Source organism: Malaclemys terrapin, chromosome 2 (assembly GCF_027887155.1).
Source record: "Malaclemys terrapin pileata isolate rMalTer1 chromosome 2, rMalTer1.hap1, whole genome shotgun sequence".
Lineage (NCBI taxonomy): Eukaryota > Metazoa > Chordata > Testudines > Emydidae > Malaclemys > Malaclemys terrapin.
The window spans coordinates 47,665,276-47,684,871 of record NC_071506.1 but is presented as its reverse complement, the minus strand read 5'-3'; the positions used below and the strand labels follow the sequence as shown (position 1 = coordinate 47,684,871).

Below are 19,596 nucleotides of genomic sequence, written 5' to 3'. Positions count from 1 at the left end.
AGCACAGGATAATGTTATTCTGTTCACAGAATGGGGCATTTTGAATGGATGGTTACAAGTTGATTATAACACTTCAGGACTTGAAGTATTATTTTAAAAATACTTATGTCCATCCATGTGCAAAGCCCTTTTTGGTAAACTAAACATTTTGTCCAAAGGTAAAACATTATGGGCCAGAGTTACAAAGCTGGGGCACATGCAGTTGCATTGCTGTATTTGTGTATGCTTGGACTATGCACACAGATACCAAATGTGTACACCAAGTTTATAGTTATATGTGGCAGGTGGGTGACTACCTGGCTACATACATGCTTTCTCAGGCTTTTGAGGAGAGCTAAGTTCGAGGCCCAGGTTTGGCTTGGACTATTTATTTGGGGTGTATGTTTGTGCACCTCTACCCCGATATAACGCGACCCAATATAACACGAATTCGGATATAACGCGGTAAAGCAGTGCTCCGGGGGGGGGCGGGGCTGCGCAGTCTGGCGGATCAAAGCAAGTTCGATATAACGCAGTTTCACTTATAACACGGTAAGATTTTTTGGCTCCCGAGGACAGCATTATATCGGGGTAGAGAAAGGGGTGAGGATGATATGCTTATTTACCTGTATGCTTTGTGACTTAAAAGTAATGCCAAGTTGTTCTGGATGTGACATATTATGTCTATTTATGTAAATAATATATAAATATAAGATTTCTGTTCCAGAAAATGCAATATAAAATTAGTTCTATAGAATAAAGTGAACTAATAGGACTAGGGTATAAAGTATGAGTATATTGCCGCAGGACTTTATAACTAGGGATGGTGGAGGCAAAATGTGACTTAATTGTGTAATCAGTCATTTAAAGCATTTATTAAAATTAAAATTGTAGAAATTATGTGGATAGTAATCAGTTTTCATTATAGTTCTTTGCACATCTCAGTTCTATAATTAGATGGTGGCATCTGTCATTGCTGATTAATTTGTAGACAGCTCTCTCCTCCCACCAAGGATTTGCTGTGTACCAAGTCAAACTTTTCATCATCTGGAAATGTGAAATAAAAGTGCCATTAATTTGGGGATGTCAGATTTTCATTCTGTAATTTTGGAGGGCAGGTGCTGCTGTTTAGAAAGAGCAGTATATTTTTCCTAGTATTTTCTGAAGTGAAAGTCTAACAAGTTGTATGCAGTTCTGCTAGTACTGGGTAAAAAGAACTCTGGCAGTTGAGAGCTGGCACCTGGGATTGTAAATAGCAATCACACCTTTCTTAAAGCCTCTTGCTGCAAGGCATCTGCATGTTGGGTTCAGTAGTCCATGAAAATTTGTCCTGCCTATAGAAGTGGAAGAGCAGTCTGAAAACAACAAAAAGCTTCCCTCCTAAACCAAGTAGGATTTAAACATGCTGGCTGTCACTGTGCCTCAGTGGATCACAACTGAGAATACCAAATTCAGGACAAACTGCTGAAAATTGGGCAGACACATTCCAAAATGGGTGGTTATTCTTCTATAAGATATACCCAACCAGCAACAAAAGTAAACTTCTGTTTCACCACACTAGCTAACAAGAAGTCAGAAAAGCAATATTCCAGTCCTTGTATCACCACCAAAAACACTAGACTTAATGATGAGTGGTTATTTAAGACCAATTGAATCAACCAAAAAGGCTTCTTCTGATCCCAAAGGACCAGCCACATACCCAGGTCAATATATAACTCAGGTGTTACCCAATAATCACGCTGTTGCCAATCCTTTAGTATCTAATATCTAAAGGTTTATTTATAAAAAGAAAGATGAGAGTTAAAATTGGTTAAAGGAATTAAATACATACAATAATTGCAAAGTTCTTGGATCAGTCTTGTAGCAGTGATGGAATAAACTGCGGGCTTGTAAGTCTCCATTTGCTTCCAATTAATTGGAAGGTCCTCAGTCCCTTGTCCAGAGGTTTGAGCAGGAAAGAAGCAAAATGGAAATGCTTCTTGGGCCTTTTATAGCTTCTGCCATGTGGAGGGAAAACAATTGTTTCAAACAAAGCCCTCCGCACAGCTTGTGGAAAAATACAGGTAACAAGATGGAGTTTAGTGTCACATGGCCTCATCACATGCCCTTGCATGCTTCGCTGAGTCATAGCAGGGGCCATCACCCATTCTAGTTAGAACGTTCACATGAAAGTCCATTAAGTATAGATAGGCGTCTTCTATGGTCCATTGTGCGTTAAGTGTTTTTTGATGGGCCATTCAACTTGAATAGTCCCTTCAGAATATGCTGACTAAATACCTTGTGAATGTTATCATAGGAGCAAACATATTTGAAATACAGGTGCATAGTCAATATTCATAACTTCAGGGACAAAATTGATACATGCATACAAATAGGATAATCATAGTAAGCAAATCATAACTTTTTCATAGACGCCTTACATGACACACTTTGTACAAGATTTGTTGTGATTATATAACAGCAGTGACAACAATAATCGACATGATCATATTTTAATCATATAACGTCAGACTGGGTGAACTCATGGCCCCATTATAGTCAACAGTAGTTTGCCATTGACTTTAGTGGGGACAGGATTTCACCTCCAGTCATTGCTGAACACCTTTTCTTAGCTGTTACTCCTGGTAGGCCTGACACCATAAAGGAAACAAAGGCTTTGTCCCATGTCCTGGCCACTTAGCCAATGAGATGACAAAGAACCAGATTCACTGACTGTGGTGCAGGAAGGTGTAATTCTGCACTTCTTTGTGCTGCAGGGTGGATTCAATGGAGGGCAGGCAGTGTTGCACTCGCCTGTCTGCCTGCTCACCTACCCTTCCTTGGGGTGTCTACTAGGGCTGTCAAGCAATTAAAACATTTAGTCATGATTAATCACGTTGTTAAACAATAATAGAATACCATTTATTTAAATATTTTTGGATGTTTTCTACATTTTCAAATATATTGATTTCAATTACAACACAGGATACAAAGTGTCCAGTGCTCACTTTATAGTTATTTTTATTACAAATATCTGCACTGTAAAAAACAAAAGAAATAGTTTTTTTCAATTCACCTCATACAAGTACTGTAGTGCAATCTCTTTATCATGAAAGTTGAACTTACAAATGTAGAATTGGGAACAAAAAATAACTGCATTAAAAAATAAAACAATGTAAAACTTTAGAGCCTACAAGTACACTCAGTCTTACTTCTTGTTCAGCCAATCGCTAAGACAAACAAGTTTGTTTACATTTGCAGGAGATAATGCTGCCCGCTTCTTGTTTACAAAGCTACCTGAAAGTGAGAACAGGTGTTTGCACGGTACTGTTATAGCCAGCATTGCAAGATATTTACATGCCAGATTTGCTAAAATTTGTGAGTGCAGATGTATAACAAAAAAATGGGATAGCTCAGTGGTTTGAGCATTGGCTTGCTACCCTTCAGGGTTGTGAATTCAATCTTTGAGGGGGCCATTTAGGGATCTGGTGCAAAAATCTGTCTGGGGAATTGTTCCTGCTTTGAGCAGGGGGTTGGACTAGATGAGGTCCCTTCCAAGCCTGATATTCCATGATACATTTGTAAGTTGCACTTTCATGAGAGAGAGATTGCACTATAGTACTTGTATGAGGTGAATTGAAAAATACTATTTCTTTTGTTTATCATTTTACAGTGTAAATATTTGTAATAAAAATAATATAAAGTGAGCAGTGTACACTTTGTATTCTGATTCTAATAGAAATAAATATATTTGAAAATGTAAAAAACATCCAAAATATTTAATAAATTTCAATTGGTATTCTATTGTTTAACAGTGCAATTAAAACTGTGGTTAATCATGATTAATTTTTAAAATTGTGATTAATTTTTTTAGTTAATCGCATGAGTTAACTGCGATCAATCGACAGCCCTAGTTTCCAATCATTGTAGTTAACTTCAGAATCCACCAGGACAGCATGGGAGTCCAGCCGATGAAGGCCGTTCAATCAGCACAGCCCTTGTATGTCACTTTTCAGGCCAAAACCCGACTCTATCTATGTTCCGCAGGTCACTCCATCCCCCATGGTACAGGATGGTTCACTGACATTGGCCCAAAGGCTGAGAATCTACATTTCTACACTGTGAAGTCTGGAGCCAAAAAACACGTGTTCTTGCTGCAGGACTGGGCAGTGTGAAGTTTCTAGATGGCCTGCTCTCCTGATGAGCTGGCACTCAGCATAGAGGACAACAGTTGTATCTAACTGCAACATGCAGCCTGCAAGGCATTATATAAGGATACATTAGAAAAAAATAGAAAACACCCTGTTATCAGGCCAATTATTTCAAGGGACTCAGGTTGCATAACTATGAAAGGAAAATAGTTGTGGGGGTATATGGGGAAATTGTAAATGACCCATCCTTAGCTAATGCAGCTCAGTACTGGGATGTTTTTCTTTTAGTCTTTGCAAGCTGCAAGGTCCTAAACACCACTTGTTTCTAGGCAACATTAAAATTACAGTGAGCAATCAACGTGAATACACCAGTGATTTTGCCACAAACTGGTTCACGGAGTCTATCAAATCTCAAATTCCTTGTGCTCACATATTAATAAGTTGGCTGCTGAGATGAGGTGGACAGAGCCCACACTGGACAAGGGCAGAAAGGAATTAATTATTTGTCCTGGCCCCACACCACAACACCTGCTACCAATATCCAGCCTGGAGCAAGGGCTTGCTAGCTGGAAGGAGTCAAAAGGAAGAAAGCAGACTTGAAAGCTGGGGTGCCCCATTGAAGAGATTTTTGGTTTTGAGGCATGGAGGACCTAGCGGAGGCCTGAGCAACTTATACTAGGAACAGTAGGAGCAAGCCAATGAAGGCTTGAGTTAGAATTTCTGTTCATTTGCTTAATAAAGTCCAACCTCAGGAAGGGCTGCATGGTGCATGGATTGTGTCTTAAAGCAGTGATAGAGCGGCTGTGATGCTAAAATGCGTGCGCATCTCTTTAGATGTAAGACTTTCTGTAAACTTCCCTTACCGCTGTGGAACTCTGAAGATGGTATCACTAATATAGTCACTGTAAAAAGGTGTGTTATTATCTCATGTTAGCTAACTTGGTAGCAGTGAAAACAAGACAACTTGGTTTAGCAGCTCAAGTTCAAGCCTATAGCAGAAGAACCTGAGGTTGAAGTGAGCTGCTAATTTGAATGGGAGTTGCAATACTTCTAATACTATATTTTGGGCTCTGTCTGTACATCTGCATATCTTGTAAAATCTGGATTCATTCTAAAGATCTCATCCACATGTTTTTATTTATTATTTGCAGATAAGAAAAAAACTTCTAAGAGGGTAAACTATGATCAGTTGGATGCCTTATGTAGCATCAGTGGGCTACAAAACAGGTAACTAACTCTAACGAATACATTTGGTTCTGTTTGTAGCTTTGTTGGGAAAGGGCATTAGTAAAACAATTCTTAAAGTGTGGTTACAGTCTGAAAAGTCTGTGTGAAAGTGCAACCTTATTACAGCACAGATCTGCTCCCTGTGTGTGCTATAGTCTTTATTTAGTGACAAAAATAGGTTCATATTCCTTTTTACTTCTTCTTCTTTACCCCAGAGCCAGGACAGCTATGGGAAAGTGAAGAGAGTTATATTACAGCAATAAACCACTCCAAGGTGTGCAGTGTTAGGCTATTAGTAAATGCCTTGAATGTTTTTCAGTTATGCAGAAGGGGATCAGTAGATTACTAATACACACCCCGGGGAAGGTATGGTGTTATAGCAAATGGCATTAATTTGAAAAATTGGAGTGGAGAGATGTGTATTCTTGCAATATGAAAAATGCTTCATAGTAGAAGAACAAGAGAAATCAGGGAATTATAAACAGTTTTTCTCTACTGTTTTAAATGTATTTAATGTTCGTTGGACTCTAACTTTTCTCTTTTTAAACTTCTTTGGACTATGTTCAGGTCATACCCATGAAGCCAGCTGCCATTTCAGCAGCAGTTCTTGGCCCATCAGCTACTTTCAACTTGTTTTTTAGTGAAAATAAAAACACAACCCCTCCTCCCACCTGTGCCTCCGCCCCCAGTTTAGCAAATAGATCTGTTGCCAGGTTAGACCCCAATTCTGTAAAAAATGTATGTACACATTGAACTTTAAATGCGTGAGCAGTCCCATCAGGTCCAATGGGATTCCTCATTAGCTTAAAGTTTAAACACAAGTGCAAGTTCAGGATTGGGACCCAAATTGGGAACTCATCAGTATTCCAAATTTAGCTTTGTAGAGTAGCAAGTGAATTAAGAGTGGCTAGAATAGCAATCAATAAGCTTCTGCTGAAAGAAGAATGTCCATTTTATCCTCCAGCTTCCTTTTCCCTCTGTTTCCTCTCTTCACTGATCCACCTTGGATGCACAGAACTACTTGCAGCATCAGGCCCTTTATTGTTAGGAATATCCTTTGTACCCTTAAAAAACCATTTTTGTCTCTTTAAAAATGTATTAAATACTGTGCAAAAGAAGCAAAGAGAGGACTCAGGTACCTTCTCATATCCCATTCATAGTGTTCTGGTAAATAAACTTTTTGGGACAAGGCCTCTCTTTGCTCTGTGTTTATACAGTGCCTAGCACCATGGGGTCCTGGTCCATGACTGAGGTGCCCATGAACTACCTCAATACAAATAAATATAAATTCTGCACATCACAGAGATGAAAGCTTGACTCTGAAGATCATTTACTTTTATAAGATTTCCCAATCTACCACAATTATAAAAAACTCTTGCCGTTAAAAAAAATCTGATTCCTGGGCATGCAAAAGCTCAGCCACAATGCTGCATTAATGCAGCTTTCTTATATATCATAATAAAGTTCAGTTGTTTGTATGTGCAGTGAGTTGCTTCTCAGATTTTGGATGAGATAAATGTCATGCAAATCACATTTTTCTGTAGATATGCAGCCATCCAAAACTTTAAATCAAAGATTTTGTTTTCTAATTAAAAAATAAGATTCAAGACATATTAATCAACAAGATTGCATTATGCAAATAAACTCAAGTCACCTGCACTGGGTAATGACTAGTTTATTTATTGCAGATGTTGCAATCCCACCACTTAATACTGAGCTGTTCATGGGGAGCAGCAAAAGGGAGGAGAGAAAAGGAAGGGAGGGAATGAGGGAAGTGGGGAAAGAAGGGGCAGAGCAGCTCTGAACATGTCTGTCCTGGTAAGGACTGTCAGAGGGGAAAGACAACTATAGAAAGATAAAGGAGTAAAGGCAGGAGGATGGAGTAGCGTGAAAGCTGCAGTGATCATATCTGAGCTTGTGCGCTTCCACTCTCACTCTTTCCCCCACACTACTCTCCTCAGATAGAGATTTCTCCCGATATATAGTACACTCATCTCACTGTCCCTATGAGACACCCAGCCATCTCTGTGAACTTCCTCCTGTCAAAGTCCTGCCTACCCCAGTGCACTTGGTCTTCTTCCTGGAGGGCAGAGACCTATGCTTCACTTGTTTCCATCCAAGGTAAGATGGATCTGAGTTTAAGCCTCCTTTTGGATTGAAATTCAGGTAAAATCCACCTTCCGAACTCTGATTTGATGAGTTTGTGTAATCCAAAATACCTCTGTGCCCACCAGCCCAACCCCAGATGATTGTACCTCTGTTTCTATTGTATTAATTAAAGTGTATTTTCAGTCCACTTTGAATTGTACCTTTTAATAAACTCCTGATTTTAAGAAGGTTTTTGTGAAGACCTTTGTAAAAATTAGGGTTTACTGCTAATAACTTTAAGAAAGTTTGTTGGAATCTTGGTGTGAATAATAAAATAGTGATTTGGTTCCAATATTTAGAGTACACATACATCAAGAAAATACGGTGGCTTTTAATTTAAATATTTTGTGATGCCAGACATCTTTTTCTTGAATAGGTGAAGGAACACCAAGGGGCAGATTCGGGATCTGTGCCAGGGCTTGGGGCCAAAGGAATCCTCTCCTTCTTCCAGTGCAAAGCGCACTAGCACAACTGCACCCCAGCAAGTGGAACAGCCCATGGGCTGCAGTAATAACGATTGCTTCCTCCCCTTCTCTACCTCCTCACAGTGGGGATTTTCAATAGGGGTTCTGCATCATTGTGGAGCCACAGGCTCTGCTTTCCTTCCAGTCCTGGCTCTCTCCATGCCACATAGAGAGCATCCACAGAGCACTGTTGCATGGTGAGCAACTGATGCAAATACCCTTCTGCAGCCTTCCCATAGCCTGTCCTCACCTTGTTTGGTGGAACATATAAGGGGCTAGGGAGCATGTCTGGCTCTAAGAAAGAAGAGAATGCTCAGTGTCTTATGGTGAAATCTTGGATCTGTTGGAGTCAAAGACAAAACTCCCACTGAAGACAGCAGGGCCAAGATTTCACTTGAGTGTAAGTCACTTTAGCTGAGATCATAACACAGGGTCTATCTCCGCTAGTCATGTTAAAGCCAATTAATGGAAGAAGGAATTATTTCTACCTCACCATTATGTTGCTAATAGATTTTGTTACATGAATAGTTGTATTTCTTCCTGAAAATAAGATCAATTATAAATTATGCCCTTTACTAGAGAGGGCTACTCAGACAAAAATGAGACATTTGTTTTAGGTGCTTTGTGAGTTGTTACTAATATACTATAGCCACCGGATTCCTTGTTGTTTTAATATACTATATAGTTCATCTGAAAAAAGCAGCAAGGAATGAAAGGACTAGACATTTTAAGATCAATCAAAACAGGCAGTTTTTAACAGGATTGATGTAATGCCTCTCTTTAAAGAGTATACAGCTTACTGCTTTGTGTTCTGACCGTGTTTCCCCCCTCAGGCAGCAAACACAGGGACTGTGAGTTTAATTGGAATTTCTAGAGTCTAAGGAACCAAATAGCTGTTCTTCCTCAGCTCTCGTAAAAGGCAAAATGCGAAATAAAACAACATCATCATGGGAATTAGATATACATGGGCATTCATCCTGTTCACACTCTGAAGCTCCTATGTCAATGAGACTACTTTTGATTATCATATCTTAGGGAGAGCTTTCCTATGCCTGTGTAGATTAAAATCACATTGGAACAGCTGCTATTGCCCAGATTCATGCAGGCTAAACTGATTGTTCGTATCAGTCTGATAGCTAACTGTTTGTTAGCATCCTGAAAAGAGGGGAGAGGCAGCTTAAGTTCTTGCAGTTACTTAGATGAGCAAGTGATCTTCCTACAGAATGTGCTTCTTTAAGGAGTTATTTTGGTGTATTTTACCATTTTTGAGCAGTAAACAAAATAAACAAAAACAGATTTTTTCAAAATTGCTATACCTCTTCCTTCCTTTCCAAGGATGGAGACTGGATGGACAGAACTATGTTGAGATATGTGCAATTTAGAAGTTTCATCTCACTTTGCTCTCAATCCTGTGAAGTGTTGAGGCACTCACAGGGCATTTAGCACTGGACAACACTATTACTCTATAGTCTGATTTGTGGATTCCACCTACTCATATAAAAAACGTAACAAAAAAGCATAGAAGTAAAGAGGAACATGTGGAAGGGCAACTGAGAAAAGAAAGCAGGACTGTAGATATGGGGATTAAATTTGGCCCCATATTTGACAATTTAACCAAATATTTCTCTTTAATCAAGTTATTAAAAATCTAAAATCTGAGTTTACAACTTTGGTTACTATAACTTGGTCATGGCTCTTTCTGCTGAGGCCGAGGGAGAGAATCACCAGCATCTTTGTGAGGGATCACAGGAAATTCTCCTCACGTTACTCATGTTCCAGCCACTGGCTGAGGAGCACTAGATGGAGGCTTTTGGGAGAATAGCAAGGTTGCTTTTTAACAGACTCAGTCAGTGGTGGATGTGAGTGAGGTGGGTGGCGGGCAGGGGGGAGGGGACATGTCACTTTCTTCCAGTCTTCTTCATTCTGAGCATCTTTTGGACTGGGAAATAAGAAGCTAGAGTCAGGAACCAAACATGACACAGACCATTACCACCAGGAAACAGGGCTGGCCTGGCTTTGCAGTTCTATGACGAAATCTTGCCCTTTAGCAGAAAAACGGGGATAACAGTCAAAAAGTGACATATTCGCTCTCTTGTGGGCCTCCCACTGGATTTTGCTGTGACAGAGGTGCATAGCAAAGGCACATCTGCACATGTGGATTTATTTTGGTACTTGGCTATCAAACTTGTAACATGCCCAACTATGAGGCCAAATCATTCAGTCATCTCACACAGAGGAGACTGAGTGTAGAACGCAAAATGTGCCCTCTGGTCATAATTTTCTGTACCAACTGAGGCAGAAAAGCTATAGTCATTGTACAGCATTACAATTTACCCTTATGTTATCAAAATCTCTAGACCTTTACATCACATTTTTGCTTCCGCTGAGAAATGGAGAAAATACCCAAATACCCTACTCAGTGGTCCTCAAACGTATTTGATCGTGCCCTCCTTCTTTGTGTCTGTAGTTGTTTATGTCCCCCCCACCACACAAGTACATACACCAATTAAAAAAAAATCAACATGCAACTCTCACTAAATATTAGAAACAGTAAGGTATTGATTCAAACAGAGCCATGGATCCATTGTAATAAGAGCAAAAGCAAAACTGCAATGGTGGTCAATGCTTACAATTAAATGTGCATGCGGCGGTGTAGCAACCAGATTAACATACATATGGCAACGACTTTGTATAATGCATTGTATAACCAGAAATCTGTAAAAATGCACAGCGCCATCTAGAGTCAAATGCACGGCGCCATCTAAGGACCTGGTATTTCTAGAGGAATCAGCTTTGCTAGTTATTCATTGCTGTGGGTAAAATGTGTGCAGTATGTTTTTTTTCCCCTAAAGCTTCTCATGCCCCCCCTCCCCGAATACATTCCGAGCCCATTTCCCAGTTTGAGAACCTCTGCCCTACATGTACAGGGACATGCACACAGATGTTGCATCCAAACATATTATATATCCCAGAACACTCCCATGGTCCTTCACATGATTAATACCTCATTGTGCATTCTCCCTGGGAATGATTCTTAACACATACATGGTCACATCAGTTTCAGTTTTCTGTTACTCAGTATTTGCATGGTGTTAGGAGAAAATGAAATCTCCTTAGCGTAGCATTAAATTACAATTCATACCAAAATCTGCATTCTCACAATAGTGTCATATTGCTATTTGGCTTCAATGTGCCCTCTTCCTACACCTATTGTGTGGGGAGACCCTCCTACACACAAAGCTCCTGCATACCTTCATGTCCAGCAATCTGGAAAGATCATGGTTCAGTTTACCATTGCTATATTTTTCAGTGCAAAACCAGAAGGTTGGATGAGTAACAATTATGGTGCACATCCTTCTTATGAGATCTGCAGTCTGGATATAATGGGATGATTTCATCCCTAATGCAATTCAGTTCAAATACAGTATTTATTTCATGCAGAGCGTGCCTATTGACTTTTAGTCTTGAAATACTATGATGGTTTGCCCGGGGAAACTTTAAAATGGTGCTGTTTAGGGAAATTATTACTTGATTATCTTGACTAGAGAATCTTATATTTTCTTCTGTAATCTCCTCAGAAAAATAAAAATAGGGCATAGATAACCTTGTATTTATCATGAAAGTTGATTGCAAAATATGATTTTGAACTTCAATTGTCTAGAGAGCAAAAAAAACCCCAAACCCTCAAATCCACAAATGATGCCTCAAACCTTAATATCGCCATACACTTGCAACAATGTCACAGGATTGTGCACCAAATTCAAGTTTGGCTTTAAATGGATGCAATTACATTGACTTCAACATAGGTATCCCCTTACATCAGAGGTGAATTTGGCCCAATGTCTCGAAAATGAGGAAGATAATAACTTGAAAGGCAAAGGGGCTACTTTGGCTTATAAAGAACTGAGTGAATGGGTAGCAGTAAATTGATATCTTAAAGCACAGTATTTTAGAAAAACAAAAACGGTAAGGCAGAGTGAAATTTGAGCTGGAAAATGAGGGTGTGACACTGGCAGACCAGATCATGTCAGAGCGTATTCAGGCCAATTCACTTGTGTATTAGTATAGATCAGAGGTTCTCAAACTGTGGTCCAAGCTCTATTCAGGTGGTCCATGGATATTTCCCTCTAAGATGTGTACCTGTACAGTCGAACACAAGAGAATGAAGGGCCACCCACTAATTAGGTGCCTGGACTCTGGAAAAGACGCACATGTAAGATGAGGTGGACTTGGGGGGTAATAGGAGGTAGGTGGGAGGGGAAGTGGGAGGAGAAGAGGGGGTAGGGCAAATTTAGGACATGCAGGGCTGCAGTGGCCAGAGAAAGAGGCGAATTTCCCAGCTCGGGGGCTGCCACGGCGGGGGAGAGAGTGAGAGACCTCCCTCCTTCCCAGCCCCTGCTTAGTGGGTGCTGCAGTGGGGGAAAGAGGGAGAGACAACCCTCCTTCCCAGCCCCAGTTTGGGGGCTGCTGTGGCAGGGGAGAGAGGGCACATCCATCACATTAGAAAGGTAAGACTACTGATACTAAAATATGAGTTGTGTGCTTTTATTTGTAGAACAAAAACATTAATTATTATTAAGTTTTTTATACATAGCACTTTTATCCAAAGCTCTTTCCAAATGTTGTTTGTACCATTAGCTAACGATTGTAAAGATCATTAAGTGGTCCGCCGAGACCCACAGCAATTTTCAAGTGGTCCGCAAAAGAAAAAGTTTGAGAACCACTGGTATAGATCAAAGTGTTTGTTAAATGTATAAGTGTTTTGGGCATTTAAACTTACTTCATAAATGGGATGTCACATGCACTGTTTTTACTTATCTGTATCCTGTCGTAATGTAATAACAAGCATTTACATTGTACATACCCCTGCAACTAAATAACTCATCAGATATCAAAAAGCCTTGTGGAATGCTAATGAGGGACTTTATCAGAAAAAAAATGCTAATTAAAAAACAAATGGGCATTGTATGCGATGACAGGAGGTCAGAGACTCAAAGTACATTCCTCACGCACTGTCATCAAAGGAAAAGCCAATGTGGTAAAAAGACTGTTAGCTTGCTTTCTGACAGCAGAAAATATAAATATGGATTTTAGGAAAGATCCTTCATCTCTGAACTATTTGGACTCTTACAGGGAAGTGTACCAGATGCAAAGTGGAGATCCCCAGAGACAATCTGGGTACCCTGAAAAGACTTTTGGGAAACTGACAGTTTATTACATCACTGTCATCATTTGAGATTACAAACTGTGATTCACCTGTACATATATTTTACCTGCTTTAACCTCTCAATAACTCATTTCCTTTTCTTACCTAATAAACCTTAAATTAGTTTACTATAGAATAGCTGCCAGCATTGTCTTTGGTATAAGATCCAGAGTACCAATTGATCTGGGGTAAGGGACTGGTCTTTTGGGACTGAGAGAAACCTGATGAGGTGTCATTTTTGGTTCGAGTGACCATCATCACAAAAAGAAGAACAGGAGTACTTGTGGCACCTTAGAGACTAACAAATTTATTAGAGCATAAGCTTTCGTGGACTACAGCCCACTTCTTCCAGTAACATCATCACAAAGTTCAGTTTGTCTGGGTGGCAAGTTAGTCTGGAGAGTCTAAGGGGACTGTCTGTGACTCCATGGTAAGACTGTTATAGTGATCCAGGAGTTCACATTTGTTACTGGCTTGGTATAATCTAATTATAGAACATACCACCAGTTTGGGGTGTCTGCCCTTGTTTTCTGTCAGTCTGCCCTGAGATAGACACTCACAGTTGTGAGCCACTCCAGACAGCATGACAGAGGATCTGAATAATTTATTGATGACAATAAACTTTTAGTTCAGGACATCTCAAAAATGCATTTTTGAATAATTGCTGGCCAAGTTTCTTCAAGATAGCACATAATTAAAGAAGGAAACTCAGTTGTGTGTTTAGATGTTTCTTAAATTAGTTAAATACATATCAAAAAGTATCTGCTGCCTCTTTTAATGTAAAAGGTAGAAATTTACATTTCTCTTGACTCTGAAGATAAGGTAAAGATATAAATAAAGTAGATAAATATTGCCATGTCTAATAAGCCTATGAAGTGAAATATCTTTCCAAGCTGCTTGTCATGGTCACTTCTATCACATACCTCCAAAACTAATGATGTTCTTAAACATCTAGCTGGAAATCTAGGGTCCACTGAAGTCAATGGGCAAAGTGCCCATTGACTTCAGTAGGGTCAGGATTTCACCTAGTTCTGCACGTCCAATGCTTTTTTAGTGTAAAATGTATTAATTTTATGTAGGACCAGATTTTGCCACCCTCACTCATGTTGAGTAGTACCTGCTATGAGAGTGCTCTGCAAAACAAAGGTCTCTATATTTGTAGGTAGATAACAGATAATGTTCCAGCAGATGACAGTCAAGAATTTGCAGCCGAAGAAGTGAGGTTTTTACTCACGAAAGCTTATGCCCAAATAAATCTGTTAGTCTTTAAGGTGCCACCAGACTCCTTGTTGTTTTTGAAGAATTTGCAGCATTGTTCATAGGCTTTCTGGTACCAGTAAAAGTAGTGAATTGCAAATGGCTTCCAGAGTGCAGCTTTTTATACTGAGCTTCTACCAATACCACACTCCATGATTAGTTCCAGTAACTTCAGTGGGACTATTCATGGAGTTGTGTACTCTTCAACAGGCATCAGAGTGGCAGAATGTGACTTACTAGTCACCTTGTCCAAAGCTCCTCTGGGGTAAGATTTGCCAGAGTGCTTGCCACCCATCAGGTCCCTCTATTTTCAGTTGGTGCTGGTGGGTGCTGAGTACTGAGGAAAATCTGGCCATTTCATTTTGATGCCTAAATGGGAACTGAGCATTTTTGGCCCTTGATTCCTCAATGGTTTATTCTGGCCTTTCATGAAAAGCCATTATAACAATCCCCTTTTAAATAAGTTTGTCTCCATAGATTCCATGTTATAATCTATTTCTTTTGATAGTTCTAAACAAGTGTGATATTATATAAACTGCAACACTGAAGGCAGTGAGAAAGACCCATTTTTGTGTGAGTTGCATGGCTCACTTTGAGGATAGAATTTGAGCTTATGCTCCCTTAATGTTACAGGAACAACAGATTAAATTCCCATTGCTGTTCCCATTGAAGTCTTTGGGAGTTTTTATGCAAATCCAACTAACCAGCATGGTGCTCATCACCAGTCCCCTCTCCGTACTTAAGATAGTGTTGTTATCTCCTCCAGTAGAAGCAGAACTGGGTGCAAATAATACTAACATTATGTCTAAGGTTTAAAATTTCTAGAATATATTCTTTTTCATTTCTTTAGGAAGACTCCACACACCACTGAAGAAGCTCATCAAAAGTTTATGAAACTGTATCCCAAAGTATTCTACCAAGAAAAGACTGTATTGCCAGGAATTCCTCCAACACTCTCAAAGAGGTAATGAATATCTTCTAGTTTTTGTTTTGAGAGAAAGAAAAGCATACAATATTATCAGATCAACCTTCACCACTGCATATCACAGAACAGCTGGAGAAGACAAAGATTAGTAGCTAGTGGTAAATTCATTTTCTGCATGAGCAGAAACATCTGTTCGTTGCTAAGAAGTACATTTGTCCAACCTTTCAAAAAAGTATTGGTTACACTTACCTCCCAGTTTGTTGTGTTTGTGAAAAAAGATTATCAGAGTGTGTCTGCTTTTATATTTTTTCCTGTCACTTTTGAAAAAAGTGAGTGCCCCAATGAGTAAATGGCTAATCAGACATGCATATTTATCTATATATATCAGTGTTGAACATTTAAGTCCCCGATAGTCTTTCTTTCCTTTCCTGACTGCAAGTAGAAACCTTGCCCAGGTACACACCTACATCATAGCAGAGGGTATACCTAGTTGGGGCAGCAGCAGCTGCCTGAAGTTAAGTGAGATATTATTTTGCTACAGCTACTTCAGAGACCCTGAACCTTAAGGAACCTATGGAGGAGAAGAACTGGGTCCTGCAAAGAGTCTGTAGCAGTTCCGGGGGGGGGGGGGGGGCAGAGAGGGAACTTCTCTTCCAAGTAAGAAGGGCAGGTAAAGAGCATCCCTGCAGATTCCTTAGCAAATATTCATGGCAGGCCATGAGAACACTTGCCCCTTAAGAATGGGAGAGACAACAGGGGCATTGGCAAGAATTACCTGTGTCCCCCGTCTCAGCATGAGAAAAAACAGAGGTCTTGTGTCTTCCTTCTCTGGAGGGTGGAGGTTTCCCCTCTGACTGTGCCCCGACTGCAAAAGATGCTATGAAGGGCACAGATGTTTCTCCTCCCCAAGCCCTTTATGATGGAGGGTCTTTGAAGTAGGTGGAGCAGGAGCCCTTCATTTTTAGACAGCTGTTGCTGCCCCATGGTGAATAGAACTGGTCAGAATCCCCTGCCCAGGGAAATCTTTTTAATTTTTGTCAAAGTTTCATACATATTTTCAGTGGACAATTTCAACTTTTCATTGAAAAACAAGGGTTTTTTTGTTAGGTTTTTGGTAACTAAAACAAACATGCCTTCGTTTTCCGACCAAAAAAAAATGAAAAATTTTAATTATTTACAAATCAAATGTTCCATAGAAAAAATTTTGATGAAAAATTTTCAGCCTACCTATGACTTCTACCTGCAATCAAGAAGAAAAAGTGACAGTTGGATGGGGTTTCTAAATATCCAAAATATAAAAGATAAAAATAATTAACAAGAGAGAGACCAAGACTGACCAGTTACTAACCCTAATCTTCACTTTTTTCATAAGTGAATTTTTTTGGCTAAAACACTTTAAAACAATATATGTCTGCTAAGTATATCTAATACCCACTGAAGCTAACACGAATGGCCACACAGGAAAGTATTTCTCCATATGTTTTTAAATCTATCATGGTCTAGAAATGACAGACACATCAGTGTTTCTACTAAAAGAGTCCCTGATCCTGCATTTGGAGATGCATGGGCAAACTCTTATACCCATGTGGAGCCCCAGCAAAGCTAAAATAGAGCAAAGATGTGTTAAATCTAGCACATTGCTTGTATGTGGTATGTTGGATTGCCCATTGTAAAGAGAAAAGTTGTCTCAGTGGAGGGATTTGGAAAAGAATTTTCTTCAAATCTGGTTTATTTAGACCTGATGTTAAAAGAGCTATTTTCAAGACATAACACTGTTTCTGAAAAGTATTTATTGTAAATGGCTACCCGTGACCCCAAATATCTAAAACATACTGTGACAGGCCCAGACCAATGGGGTACAGGAGTCTGGTAGAGGACAAATATACTGGTCACTGGATGAGTAGTTTTCTGTTCCCTGAGTGACCAGAGCAGGGGCTGCACTAGAGTAATCAGGAACCTGCTAGAACCAGTTAAGGCAGGTAGGCTAATTAGGACACCTGGAGCCAATTAAGAAGAAGCTGCTAGAATCAATTAAGGCAGGCTAATCAGGGCACCTGGGTTTTAAAAGGAGCTCACTTCAGTTTGTGATGAGAGTGTGAGGAGCTAGGAGCAAGAGGTGCAAGGAGCTGAGAGGGCGTGGCTGGGGAGCACAAGCATTATCAGACACCAGGAGGAAGGTACTGTGGTGAGAATAAAGAAAGTGTTTGGTGGAGGCTATGGGGAAGTAGCCCAGGGAGTTGTAGCTGTCATGCAGCTGTTACAGGAGGCACTATAGACAGCTGTGGTCCACAGGACACTGGGCTGGAACCCAGAGTAGAGGGTGGGCCTGGGTTCCCCCCAAACCTCCAAATTGACCTGGACTGTGGGTTCTTCCAGAGGGGAAGGTCTCTGTGCTGTTCCCCAACCCACATGGTGAATCTCTGAGGCAAGAAAATCCGCCAATAAGCACAGGACCCACAAGATAGAGGAGGAACTTTGTCACAATACTCAAAGAGCAAAGTAACTTCTACAAGGATTACTCTCTGTAAATACTATTCTTCTTGGTCAAATCTTTATAATTTTAATTATTTAAATACCTAAATTATGGAGTCTTATGTTTAGGCTGCTGTAGATAAAATGACCTTGGCAATTTCATGATAAAGCCATATCCTGAGAGGTTGATAACTCAGCCACAAAAATTAAACCCAAATGGAAAATTTTACATTTTGCAGAAACCTTTATCTTCCAGGGCATGTAGTGTGACATGAATTGCTTTGCTTCCTGCTCACACTTTTTGTAACTTACATTGTCTTATGCTTTTATAGATTTCTGTAAAATGAAGATTATCCGTATTATATAGTCATAGATGGGAAAATTACATTTCCAGGTTATTGATCAAATCGTTTTGATTTATGGACTCCTAATCCTTCAAAAAGTGCTATAAATCTACCTGACTTCATACGTGAATCTCTTATTTATCTGTGAGATGTATAAAAAACTCATGAAGCCAGCCGTCTGAGTAACACATCTGAGTAATCATTGTAATTTATCTGCACTATATTGTCTTCAGTGATATTTTTAAGACAATGGAATGTGAATAATTTTCAGATTTTTTGGGGGGAGGGGAGGAGAGCAGGGGGAATCAGACTAGATGTGGGCAGAGAATTTGAAGCCAAAGTGCTTTTATTTATTGCAGTTTCATTTACTTTGTATTGAGTTGTATGTGTGACTTCTGTTGACATCAGTGGGAACACAAGTGTATCAAAAGACAGAATTTGGTCTGATGGTTTTTGTATGCTTGCATCAGGTTCAATTGGAGAGTGCTGGGTAGGTATTAGTTCATAGTACTAGGCTAGTATTGTAATTGCTAGATTAAAGAAAAGAGCCCTGCAGTAACAACATTTAACACAGCAGCCTGGATTTTGCCTTTTTAGAATCTGTTTCTACTGTACCTCCTCATATGGCTCTGAGGAGATCTGCAGTTGCCTTCTGGGATTGTTTAAACCTAGACTGTAAGCTCTTATCTATGTGCAGTTGCACCCTGTTTATAGATGATGATATGCTGCCGCTTATTTGAGTGAGATTTTTCTTTGTTTCATATGAATGTGTTTTGTAACAAATTTTCCCTGTATTTTCTTTTTTTATTATTCCCTATTTGGCTATATGTTCACCATTTGAATGTACTATAATATTCTGACTTAATCCTGACTTCCAAACACATAGCTCTGTGCTAGTGCAAAATCATTACTGTGTATGTGTGCACAAGCATAGTAGCTCATTTGACAAGATACGGGATGATATAAGCAAAGGTTCTCAGTCCTTTAAGACCCATAACCACTTCCAGAGTTGCATAGAATCCTAAGAGTAGCATCTAGCTTTAAGGGAAAAGGCAAATTGATGGGGAGAAAGTTGGATGGCTTGAGTATCTATGGTTGGAGCTGCTGGAATACACTTTTTTCATAGAGCTGCTGGTAGCTTTAGAATTGTGTTTATTTTAGGGTTTTATATTAGCACCCATCCCTATAATATCAGTGCTTTCTGTGTAAGATTGGAAAAAACAAAGTCCCTAGTGAACGTTACCGGCTTTCCTCCCATATCTGGTGATGGGAGTCTCTTCCTGGGGTAGGGGTTTTCTTGTGTGTGTGTGTGTGATTTTAAGTGTCATTCTGGCTATGATGGAAAAGCTTTTATCACAGAAAGAGCTCTTGCATTGTGACACCTAAGGTAGGGTTACCATTCGTCTGGATTTACCCGGACATGTCCTCCTTTTTGTGCTAAAAA

At 39.7% G+C, this 19,596-nt stretch overlaps 1 protein-coding gene across 1 annotated transcript in view; it reads left to right on the top strand.

Moving 5' to 3' along the window:
- Positions 1-19,596, top strand: part of CNBD1 (cyclic nucleotide binding domain containing 1) — a 323,306-nt gene that overhangs the window by 2,278 nt on the left and 301,432 nt on the right. Inside the window, exons 2-3 of the mRNA XM_054017211.1 lie at positions 5,261-5,336; positions 15,262-15,375. Of these exons, the coding sequence (XP_053873186.1) occupies positions 5,261-5,336; positions 15,262-15,375 (190 nt within the window). The remainder of the gene's footprint in view (positions 1-5,260; positions 5,337-15,261; positions 15,376-19,596) is intronic.